We start from the raw sequence: 12,101 nt of genomic DNA on the forward strand, positions 1-12,101 counted from the left end.
TAAGAAATCATGCTTTCCTTACACCCACACCCACTCAGACACATACATGTCAGGTAAATACAAACGTCAGGAAACATTTGAGCTCATGTAGACACAAATGACACTTGATAGTAGAAAATTATCTGATGACCAGCCACATGCAGATCGTAATTTGAATAATGAGAGGAGGGTCCGCTCAGGCCTGTGTTCTCTCTGACCAGCACTGCATCATAAATACATTAGTATATGACTTGTCTGAAGTTTGGAAAGAGGTGGGTTCAGTTTATTTTTTTGTCTTTTTACGCGTTTGGATTGTTTGTTTGGGATCATACCCACAGGACAATTTGCACTACCTCGGTCTGTGTGTTTTTGCCAAATGGAGTTAATTATGCGAGGAGATGAGGAAGAGAGGAGAGAAGATGAAGCCGACCCCGAGGGCAAGGCGCGTGTAAGAGGGTTGAGTTTCATGAGTCAAGGAAGTGTTATAATTGCACCGGAGAGTTCACAGATCAGTCACACTGATTGACGGAATGCTGGTTTCATCCAAAGGTCTCTTTGACACTGTTTGATCAGGACAATTGCCACAAACTGTTTTCAGCTTACTTGTGTTTTTGTTTATAAATGCCTTTAAACGTCTATAAGAACTTAGCCACACCATACAAGGAGTTGCTTTAGTTTTATTAAGAAAATCTATGTTTAAATAAAAAATAGATCTTTTTACAGTGGAAAAAAATAACTGGGGAAATCGGGATGAAAGCATTGGAACATGCGCATGTTATACCCCTCATGCTTCAGTTTAGATCCAGAAACAACGTACGCTTAGTAGATAACGAGTCCTGCGCTGCTGTGATCATGCGCATTTGTTGTCACGCTGTCTGGCCAGTGCGTCTTTGGCTCCTCACCACTTTGAATCAGCGCATCTCAGCTCAGTGGCTCCAGTGACACACGGGCAGCTCCGAGGATCTTCGGATTGATTTTAACCTTTCAGATGGAGATGGAGGACTTGAAAACTTCTAACCGATGTTTCCACAAGTCTTCTTTCAGCATCAGCAGCCTCTTGTGGAGACGAGAAGGGGTAACGAGTGACCAGGAATCTCCTTCTCCGTCCCAAAAACTGCGCTCTGCTCCGCCTGAGAAGTCCAATCAAGAGGAAAACTTTGGCAATGAGAAAAACTGCGAGAAGACGACACAATGCACCAAAGCAGATACAAAACCGGCGACTGGAACTGGAAAGCGAGAAGGAAATAAGGGAGTATCGAAGAAAAGCGGAGGACCAGAGGAAAGTGTCAAACCTGAGAAACCACCTTTCAGTTACAATGCGCTGATCATGATGGCGATCCGCCAAAGCCCGGAACGACGGCTCACACTCAACGGCATCTATGAGTTTATCATGGACAACTTTCCATACTATCGGCAGAACAGACAGGGGTGGCAAAATTCTATCAGACACAACCTGAGTCTGAACAAGTGCTTCGTTAAAGTGCCGCGCCACTACGATGACCCGGGTAAAGGCAACTACTGGATGCTGGACCCCTGCAGTGAGGATGTCTTCATAGGTGGCACATCGGGGAAACTCCGGCGCAGGGCGTCAGCTGGGTCCAGGGCTAAACTTGGTCTAAAGCGGGGAGGAGGACGCCTAATGTCATCCAGCACTGCAACCAGTGTTACCTTGGCCGCCGCCAGTTCGTTTTACTGGCCGGTGCCACCGTTTCTACCTCTGCAAACACCAGTGCGCGCACACCTCGGCACAGGGACCTATCTCAGCGCTCACCCCCGCTTCTCCAACCACGCCACATCGCTTGTTTCACAGCGTGCCCGGATGAGTGCAAATGCTGCAGACCCCGACCGGTTTGTGCAAACGCACCAGGAGATGTCCTACATTGGAGTCAGTTGCGCGCAATCTCGTCGCCATCAGATTGGCACTGCGTGCACAGCCTTCTCCACATCCATCCCTGCATGCACGCTTCCACTGTCTGATCCATGCTCTTTTAATATGATCTCCGGACAAGCCAGCTACTTTTACTCTCACCAAATACCATGTGCAGCCACGTTTGGCCCATGCCAGGAAGAGTGCACCACCTCCAAGACTTCTCCGGGACAGTTTTTACCTAAGAGTGGTCACTCGGACCTCGGGGGATGCTGTAGTGACTTTCCGAATTACTGCCCTCAAGTCAATTCAAGCCCACCCTCCTCTTGGAATATAGAAAAATAGATTTATAGTGTGATACCAAACACAATCGATTTTAAACATTGCTGTAGAATTTAGGTAACAAAGCTGGTGGCATTCTGCAGAAGTACAAAACAAACTTTCGTGAAAATCTTAATAAATTCCAAATGCACTGCAATAGTAGCCTCTAACGTCTGTGTTACAGAGACCAAGTTCCAAACAGTAGAGTAACAGTAAAGTGGTTTATTTAATCTAAATGCATATTGCGCATTATTTTGTTAAATTAAGGAATATAACTAAAGCCTCGTGTTTCACATAGTCACATAAAAATTCAGCTAAAGTGTATTTTAGGACACTTCCAAACAATGTCAGAAATATTTACTGGCCTTTGCGCACGAATAAAAAAAACAGTCTGAGGAGGCACAGGATCAATTAAAATATCATAATCTGCATCTGTTAACTATATTCCTCATTTAGAAGCAATCTTCTTACGTTAACTTTTCTTATGCATGATTTTTTTGTCAGCATTCTGTATGCAACCATAGCCAAACGTGTAATGATGTCTGCGCGCATGTCACCATTTTAGGCCTAATGCCATCCTCAGAAAATAATGCAAGATGTTTTAAAAAAATGAAATGAAATACAAAAAACAAATCCTCATCATCGTGTCTGCAGTGATTCTTTTTACTCAGCATGTTACCTTTTAATTAAAAAACTACTATCTGTGTGGTTTTACAAGCTAAATGTTGTGAACTTGTGGATTATCTTTAATAGGTTGCGCGCTTCATATATCTTTTTTTTAAAATAAAATAATAATAATTATAATATTTACTCCAAAGAGTCTGAGTCTTAAAAATACAAGTTTACAGTGTGCGTAATGATACTATGTTAAATTTAAACTGCTCGTTTGCAGCACTCATTGTCTTCGTTTTCGTTCATGTCCCAGCTAAAAATATTACATTTCCTATTTTAATTACCTTACATGTAATTAAACAATAAATAATGCATTTTAATTGTGTTTTCTTTTCACCTCATTAAAACCTGCTGTTGTTGATTGTTCCTATTTGGCTTTGTTATTAAATGTTTCACTCTGGAGATTTGAGACCGCACAACAAGGACTATAGATACACTGATTTAAATGTTTAAAGTCATTTTTTTTAAAGTGCAGCTACCGTGGACTTTTTAGCGGACATGCTGTGATGAGGAGACATACCAGCGCGCAGACTGTGATGTAACTTTAACAGGTAGACATGACATTTTCAGATCTCATTGATCTGTCTTGTGTTTCAGTCGGCGCTGACATCACTGCCTGTTAAACTTTCCCTCACCTCTCCCAGCATCGCTCCCCCTAAGGATATAAATTAATACCAAAAAAACAGATGTATGTAGAAACAGATTAGAGCAGCTTTCTGGACGGCTGCCTTTTTTTAAACAAAAGGTTCTTTATATCAAAAGACCCCAGCCTGTCCCCCTTTCCAAGCGCAGCCGCATTCAGTCGCCTGTGGTTAAAGCAGGCTGGTGCTGGATCAGGTAACTCCACTGTTGGCAAACTTATGGTCGAGATAGATACGAAGATAATAATATTTTCATTACTGGCATGAGTAATTGTGGTCGCAGCACAGAGCAGAGGGGCAGAGCTGTGAATCAACAAGTTACGGTACGAAAGGGAGTTTTATGTCCTGAGGCGGGACTAGGAAGGCACCGTTCGCTGTAATAAATAATGCCTTCCTTTGACACCTCTGCTAATAACCACAGAGCTGTAAATCATACTCTCAGCATGACCGGAGCTGAAGATTGATTCCTGATTATGCGCATATCTCTCGTGCGTAAAAAGGAAATAATACGGTGGCTTTGTCTAATTTGCTTGTTATCATTTTATTACAGTGAAATAAATCAGAGATAAATTAAAGAGAATAAATTTAGATGCATCAAGCTAGAGAGACAGTCCTTTCTCTGAATCAGAACTTTGCCAGCTGTTACTTGTGAGGAACTAAAATGATTAGTGATTGAAAATACTCCTACAGGCAATTTTTTGCACAGATATCTAAAGTGTTAAGTGACGTGTAAGATAAAGCTTCTCCCTCCCTGACAAGGACTTCTTTTTAATTAAAAAACAAATAAGGTAAAGCCAGTGGTTATAAAGCAAAGCAGTGCACTGGTCCTTGTTGGAGTGTATAGAAAGTGCATTCACGAGGCTACACATATTTTGTTCTTGCCCATCTGATTAAATGGTGGCTGAGTTAATCTCTACAGCAAAGTGTTTTCAGATTACTGCAGTCCCATCACAGGCCGAGCTCATTTTACTCCACAGTTTAACATGCAAGTCTTGTGGCTGGGCTAGGTGAGGCTCCATAAAGATATAGAGCCCTGGAACTCAATCCGCACCTCACCTCTCTCAGCAGCACACAGGCTGCCATTATCTGCAGCAAGTGGTCTCCACAGGTAGATCTACCACCCTTTGAAATTAGGTGGGTGCGTTGTACACCCATAGGCGTCTGACTGTCTCTTGCCAGAAAGCCAATCTCTCAATGTCTCATTGCTACCGCATAGATAATGCAGCATAAGTCCACACTTCTCTCGGATTCTCTCTCTCTCTCTTCTCCCTCACTTTAACCTTGTTCTTATTTAAAAGGCAAAACAAAGACTTTACTGTCTAAGTCGGCAGCATCAGTTTAATTGCTCTCTATGCCTTCTTCCTCTTACGCTTAAAAGAATAGGCTATTCGTTATTATTATTATTATTATTATTATTATTATTATTATTTAGTAGTAGTATTTCTAGTACTAGTACACCACGCTGTAATAATACAATCGGTATTTGTGCCAACTACTACTAGGCTACAAAAAATGTCTACATGACATGTCACTTATCAACTACTTGTCCATGTGTTTACGCATCCATTCAAAATGTATTATAAGCAGATTACATATTTAAAAGTACATAAGTACAAATCCATCGCATAGTATAATCACAAACTAATGCACAAAAGAAACAAGTGTTTGCCTGTTTTGCGATAGTGACCCGGAAGTTATGTCTACATTTTGAAGCGCGTTCTGAATGACCCGGAAGTGATTCAGTCCACGCCAGACACAGGCACAATCCACAATCGTTGCAGGTACGAAGGCGCCGGTGGAGAAGAAGCAGAATACGACCTGAGAGAGCAGCTTTATAAATCAGCAAGCATGTAAGTGTCGACGCTGATCAATCAAACTTTGGGAGAGTGGAAATTACATTTTTGAGTCCGTAATTCGAGTCGCAGATGCTAGTAGTTATGCTAGTTATGCTAACATAGTTAGCCTTTCAGGAAACCAGGCCGGTTAGCTTGAGTCGGTCACCCTTTTGTATGTCCCATGGCTGTTCTGCTGTGCCTGCGGTACCCTGCAAAACTAAACGACAATAAAAACCTTGAAACTCTTCAGCGCAGGGTGTAAGAGAAGCGGGTCAAACGACAGGCTGTACATTCATACATTCTAGGTGGCTAAATGCTAACACGAAACAAAGTGTGAGCGTGCGTTTTCCTGCTATTGAAAAGTTGTTCAGTTTTAACAATTAACAACAATGATTAAGTTTTGGTGCTTACATAAACATGGTAGTTTTCAGGTGCTGTAGTGGATAGGGCAATGTTAGCCACAATTACCTCATTGATGAAAGATATTTTCTCGCTGTGTTGTCGCATAAACGAGTCCTCCAGGCCGGTATGTCTGATTTATAAATCTTTTAGATTATCCGCCGTATACAAAGAATCGTGTTTTTTTCTAGAGTGAACCTCGTGTAAGTGGGTTGTACATAATAAAATAGTAATTACATTTCTACCACGTAGTGCAACATGCCATACTGATTTTAAATATCCACCAACAAAGGAGCAGGTTCTGTACTCATAACACCACTTATTTAAAAACTGGCCAGTATCAAACTGATACCAGCATACACATTCTAGGTGTTTGTACCACCACACATACTTTGTCCATTTAGCTCTTCTTATTTACTCAGAGTATTGTGTCATATTTAACGTAATATGTATTGTTTCTGTTTGTTTTCAGGAGTCTGTTAACGAAGCCCAAGTCAGAAATGACCCCCGAGGAGCTCCAGAAACGAGAGGAGGAGGAGTTCAACACTGGCCCCCTGTCAGTGCTCACACAGTCAGTCAAAAACAACACCCAGGTCCTAATAAACTGTCGGAACAACAAGAAGCTGCTCGGAAGAGTCAAGGCTTTTGACAGGTACTGAGTCAGATGCTGATTCACCGTTTGTTGATAGTTTAGTATTAGATTAACAAGCATTTCATTTCGCTGTGTTGTGTACAATCTAATTTTAATTTCTGTCTTATCAATTGTAATTATTACTTAGGTGTCAAAACATTTACTTCTTTCGTAGCTTCCTTTATTGGTTTTTACCTCTTTGACTGTATTTACATCAAAGTCAATGCTACATTTCAGTGTGTTGTATCCTCACTTTTATTACAGGCATTGTAACATGGTCTTGGAGAATGTGAAGGAGATGTGGACAGAAGTTCCTAAGAGTGGGAAGGGAAAGAAGAAGTCTAAGCCTGTGAATAAGGACCGCTACATTTCTAAAATGTTCCTCAGGGGAGATTCTGTCATTGTCGTGCTTAGAAATCCTCTGATCACAGGAAAATGAACTCTTTAAACTCATCTGTCTGACCTGGCCACATGGCCTTTTTTCTTTTTTATTGGTTATTTTGAACGATTTAAAAGCAGGTGATTGTCAGCATTCTTTTTTTTTTCATTAGATATTTGTTGTTGGATCACAGGATTCACTGTTAAAAAAATGTCAACGTAATGTGGTTTCTAGTGTTTGGAGAGTCGATCAGGCCCAAAAGCGCCTGATTTTTCTTCTGTCTTTTTCATTTTAATAATAAAAATGATGAAAGAATTAAAACATTTTGTAGTAGTTTATTTGCCTTCATGTTATCGGCTTCGTCGTTACCATCTAGAGATTACGCTATATTATCTCATCTCACTCAAGATGGACAGATAGATCCATTTATATAGATATATAATGTGGTAATCCTAGGTGAAAAGTTATTTTTTGTTGTGTATCCTCCTCCCTTTTTCCTCCTCCTTCCACTGTCACCCTTTCACTCTCCCCCGACAGCATCTTGGATGTCAGGCTTGATTTCAGTCAGCAGCGCTCAATATGCGACAAACTGCCGTTTAAAGGCCCGCTGCATTATTGATGAGACCAGATGTGCTGACTGTCACTTCACACCCTCATCTCTCTCCATTTCAGGCTGTTCCTCTCCGCTGCTCGGCCCCTCCTGACCACTTTGTTAATTGTCTTAATAGCTCAACAGCTGGTGTCGCCTTACTTCTCTCTGGCAGTTGGCATCTAACCTCTACTCTTCGGTGCTCTCAGATTTAGTGGTCATGTGTAAGTAAATAAGATGCTTGTCTGTATTTTATAATTTTTGGAGAGTTGAATGCCATTGATTTCTGAGCTGTTGTTTACATTCCCTCTGCTTTAATCTCCCTTTTGTCTTAGCTTTTTATTTCCATAAACATTCAGTTAGCTGTCATAGCATTCAGACATCTTAACTCTATTGTGCCCATAAGGCTAGCACCTGTGGAGTGTGTGTGTGGGCAACAAGTCCTCACTGATTTACAGCTCTCAGGTGAAGCCTGCCGGGTCAGAGGGAGAAACTGAGGCACCAGAAGAATCGGTTTGAATTTTAAAATGCAGTCAACTTTAATGACTAATACTGAATGGTTGCTTCAGGCAAATCTTTAGGTATACTTAAAGGAGATCATATTGCATTATGCCTGAAAATAGACAAGTTGTTGCAAAGGCAGCCGATGGACACACAAAGCAGCTTTGGGCCCTGTGGCCACCAGGAAGTTACTTAACTTTCTAGTAGTCAAATGTTTTAAAAAGTGCTAAAAAAACGACATTTAAATTTGATTAGTCAGCCAAATTTTCCAGCCAGGTGGATAGGTTTCTGTGTTGTACTAAGTGTGTGTGATAACAGAGGAGATGTATGCACTTTTACAGTATACAAGCTACTGTGACAGTGTTGCTGACAATCTGCTTTAAATTAAACAAAATGTTTTGCAGTAATTAACCACATCATAGTGAAATATAGTTAATGTGTTACCTTATTCCACAGCAAGTTATTATTTATGAAAAAATAAATAGACCTATCTAATAACTGAGATGTTAAAGCCATTAGCTAAGTGTAGCTGAAACATCATTTCAGTCCTAGCTAAATAAACATGTAGTAAATGGCACTATTTAAAAAAAAATTGAAAATTGTGTCAAAAGTTTACAGCTTGGCAGACGATGTGTTTTTCTCTCACAAAAAATCAATGAAATGCTTCCTGACAAAAAGGGGAAAATAACCACTCTACTTCGAAAGACTGAACACTACTCTTCAAAAATGTTCTTACAGGTAAAATGCTGCTGCTATGAGCACACATTGCTCCATTCTTTTCACCCATTCATTACATGCTTGCAAATTTTAAAGTTCATTTCCAAATCTCGGTGCAGACTTAGGGCTCTGCTCCCCTCTACATTTCTGACTTTTCTGACATTTCTGAAGCCCTGATTCTTGATTCACCTCTTCTTGAATCATCTGACCAGAGATGGTTCCCCATAAGATTTAAAACCAGGGGTGATTAGTCAGAGTAGTGTCAGCCCTGTGTCATTGCATTGACTGTCTCTTGTGTAGCACTTTGTGATTTTTTTTAAAGAAATTGCAGAGTAGGCTAGGTGAAGATCCAAGGTGGTCATCATGTATGATTCACACTGGTGTATTTTTGTATCTGGCATTTTGGAGAGGTGGTCTTAGGTCTGAGGCCTAATGGTCACCAAAGTCCTCCAATGCATTCAGCACAGTACCTCGCTTCTATTTATGTCTCCGCTTTTATCTTCAAGCACTGTCAATTTGAAGGTTGTTTTGGATCAGATGGCATCCCTCAACACTGAAACTCAGCGGCAGCATCCTAGCCAATAGCTGGTGGATCTATTTGGAGATGCTTGAGATAAAAACAACTTTGGGGACTTTATATGTTGGGTATCATCGTGCTCTTTTCTCGTGTTACTTCACTCATCTCAAAGACACTTCAAGAAGTCTCCTTCCCTCCAGATTTTGGGGAGCGATCCATGCGCAGGAAGGCAGATGTTTTATTCAGTAGGTAAGCGATAAGAGGGGGGAAGTGTGATTATGATAGCGATCGGCCATGCATCGATACTCAACCCTCCGGGCAATGCGACACCCTGCCCCATCGATTGGGTCCCGGTAACCGGAGCCGCCGCCGCAGTTTGTTTTCAAGCAGAGCCACGGTGCGGGTGTCAGAGCCGGAGTCAGGCCAGGTGGAGAGGGAGGCGCTGGTGGTGGTGGTGGTGGTGATGGAAGAGGAGGTATCAGCTCCGTAAATACAAACACTGCCTTCACTCATCTCTCTTTAAATGTCAGTAAGTGCAAGGACACATGGAGCGGCAGCCAAAACAACATGGATCAGGTGTATTGACCTATTTACAAACACGCTGCTGTAGTGGAAGGAACTGTGATAAAGTGGAGCAGATCTGCTCATTTCTTTTAAATAATAAATTGTTGTGTTCAACATAATAATAATAATAATAATAATAATAAACAAGAGGTGATATTCAAGCCTGTGGGAGGTGATTAGTAAAAATTGCCACAGCACAAAAAAATGTGTCAGCCTGTTATAAAAAGATGCCTTCCAAATTAATGATCAGGAAATAAGCTTAAGTTGTTATTTTAAAACATGATAAATATTTAAAGGATCTATTACATTACATGGGCTGCAGGAAACCTTCAACGTTTCAGATATTTCAATAAAAAAATGTTAAATGTTTAAATTAAACTATGAAAGTAGGCTACATGACATTTCAGCAGATGGTGGACAAAAAGAACAGATTTAAGAAATAAATGAACTCTTTTTATTTATGTAGCCTATTTTTTATCTACCTAAGAATTACAAATATTATACAGAGAAAACACCTGCAAAGGAGCTTTTCCATTACACAGCTGTGAAGTGCTGAACACATTGACAGTAGGTAAAACACTGACGGAGTGGCCTCTTACCATATCATGGTCATGTTGCCATCTAGTGGACTATACAGGTAAGGATTTCTTATACCTTTGGCTCGTCTGATAATAGCAGCCACTTTAAGTGTGTCCTGGTACATTTATTCTAAATAGCACAATTGTATTTTATATGACATGCAATCTATTTTTTATATATAAGTATATTTATCTGTGGTCAAAAGCGTATTAAACTTAATGATTTATAGTGCCATGTGCTGATTTGATATTACAACACAAGCTAATATTACAATATAATTTTGTGTCCTCACTTCAATGAAAGCAGCCTGACATTTATTATATTTCTTATATTATTGTCATTGTGTAATGTCCCCATTTTGCCCCTATGACGAGGTCAGGGGCTGCTTTTCAGGACATGTCATTTGGACTCTCTTTAAAATCCTTCTACTGCTGCCCTTTGCTAAGCTGGCCTCCAGCCCAGACTTCTTAGTGAACAGTTATGTCTCCCTCCCTTTTACAGCTATTTAACCCCCTCCAGTCACTTCCCCTCTCTGCTGACAAAGGTGGAAGGAAAGTTAAAATCCTTAAACACCAATTCTTATTCTGTGTCGGTTGGGTTCAGTATAAAATGATAAACAGTCATCCAGATACTGTTTTACTTGTAATCCCTCTCTGACCGTTGCCAACCTCAGGATCCAGACTGACACTTTGTTTCCCTGGCTGAGGTTTAGTTGCATAATTCTCTTTATTTGTCTGCTATTCAAGTAAGAGTGGAGGCTGAGGCTTTCAGACGCTGCCTCAGGACTGCATGCTGGACTCTCTGAAGTATGTAGTAGAAGTGCAGTCTGTTTACATAATAGCCTTTCTAAGAACAGAGAGATAGAAGTGAAATACTCAGCCTGGTTGACCAAGCCTGTCTACTTTGTCCCAATGTCACTGCTGTGTGTTTCCTCAGCAGCTTGTCCGCCCTGTTTTCTCCCTCTCACAGTAACAGTCACATATTACGGCCACTTTGTTCTAAGACTTGTGGAGGCCTGTTCGCTGCTCTCCGGCTGGTCTTCTGTCAGATTGCCAGTCGTGGATGGTGTTGACCGACTGACGTCAAGCTGTGGAAATAAAGCTGCGGGGAATGGGAGGAGCAGCAGAGAAACCTAAAATTACTGCCTGACTGTTTCTGATTCTTTACAGGCTACTCTCTGGGAACTGGACCAACTTTTGGAGTCTGGGTCACCACAAATTTTCACAAACCCACACACACATGTTGAAGCACAAACTCACACAGGAGGCGTGTGTGCAAGTTAAATCTTCAGTAGACAGCAAAGTTAACAGGGGACACAAGGCTAAAAAAATACCAGACCAACAGTTGCTTAGCTTTTGTGTGTGTGTGTGTGAGACACTAAAGGCATACAAGCTTTCTGAATGTTTACACATGCCATGAAGACGTAATGCATTCCTTTCCTCTCTTTCACCTCTGTCCCTATCAGGAAGAAGAAGTGCTTTTACTGTGTACCAGAGCTGAAACTGGGTCATGTGAATCTTTTTTCTGTCATATTTGGGTGGTACTTTACCACCTAATATATAATAGCTATTCTATTTGATTCTAAAAAGTGTTCTGTTGTTGTATTTCTTGCCCATGACTTTTGATTTTTCCAGAACCAATACATGTTGAATGCTACACAAAGGCTGTTAGACTAATATTAAAAGTCACAGTAGCTGAAGACCTGAAGTTACCCAGACAGCCAGTAGGGCGAGGTGGAGGGCTTGGCTAGGCCACAGGCTAGGATAAAGTGCTGCCTTCATGTACTGTTGGAAAATAGACCTTCAAACCAGATTTAAAATATTCTCTTAGATTCAGTTTATCCAACAAAGGAAATGGGTAATGATGGAGGAATGTAAAGTGTATGAGCTACAGCATAAACATTATTAAGA

At 40.9% G+C, this 12,101-nt stretch overlaps 2 protein-coding genes across 2 annotated transcripts; both read left to right on the plus strand.

Moving 5' to 3' along the window:
- The first annotated feature begins 889 nt into the window (after positions 1 to 889).
- foxg1c (forkhead box G1c) lies at positions 890 to 2,191 on the plus strand. Its single transcript, XM_028420292.1, has one exon. The coding sequence runs from the start codon at positions 968 to 970 to the stop codon at positions 2,189 to 2,191; it is 1,224 nt and encodes a 407-aa protein (XP_028276093.1). The 5' UTR covers positions 890 to 967.
- A 3,011-nt stretch (positions 2,192 to 5,202) lies between these two features.
- Positions 5,203 to 7,045, plus strand: snrpd2 (small nuclear ribonucleoprotein D2 polypeptide). Its single transcript, XM_028419764.1, has 3 exons — positions 5,203 to 5,330; positions 6,187 to 6,366; positions 6,610 to 7,045. Coding segments are annotated over exons 1-3 (357 nt in total). The 5' UTR covers positions 5,203 to 5,328; the 3' UTR covers positions 6,785 to 7,045.
- The last annotated feature ends 5,056 nt before the right edge of the window (positions 7,046 to 12,101 follow it).

The sequence above is a fragment of the Parambassis ranga genome, chromosome 13 (genome assembly GCF_900634625.1).
Source record: "Parambassis ranga chromosome 13, fParRan2.1, whole genome shotgun sequence".
NCBI classification, from domain to species: Eukaryota; Metazoa; Chordata; class Actinopteri; family Ambassidae; genus Parambassis; species Parambassis ranga.

Coding starts and splice junctions, on each gene's coding strand:
- foxg1c (XM_028420292.1), top strand. CDS start 968: ATGGAGATGGAGGACTTGAAAACTTCTAACCGATGTTTCCACAAGTCT.
- snrpd2 (XM_028419764.1), top strand. Junction 6,367..6,609: donor AGAGTCAAGGCTTTTGACAG/GTACTGAGTCAG, acceptor CTTTTATTACAG/GCATTGTAACATGGTCTTGG.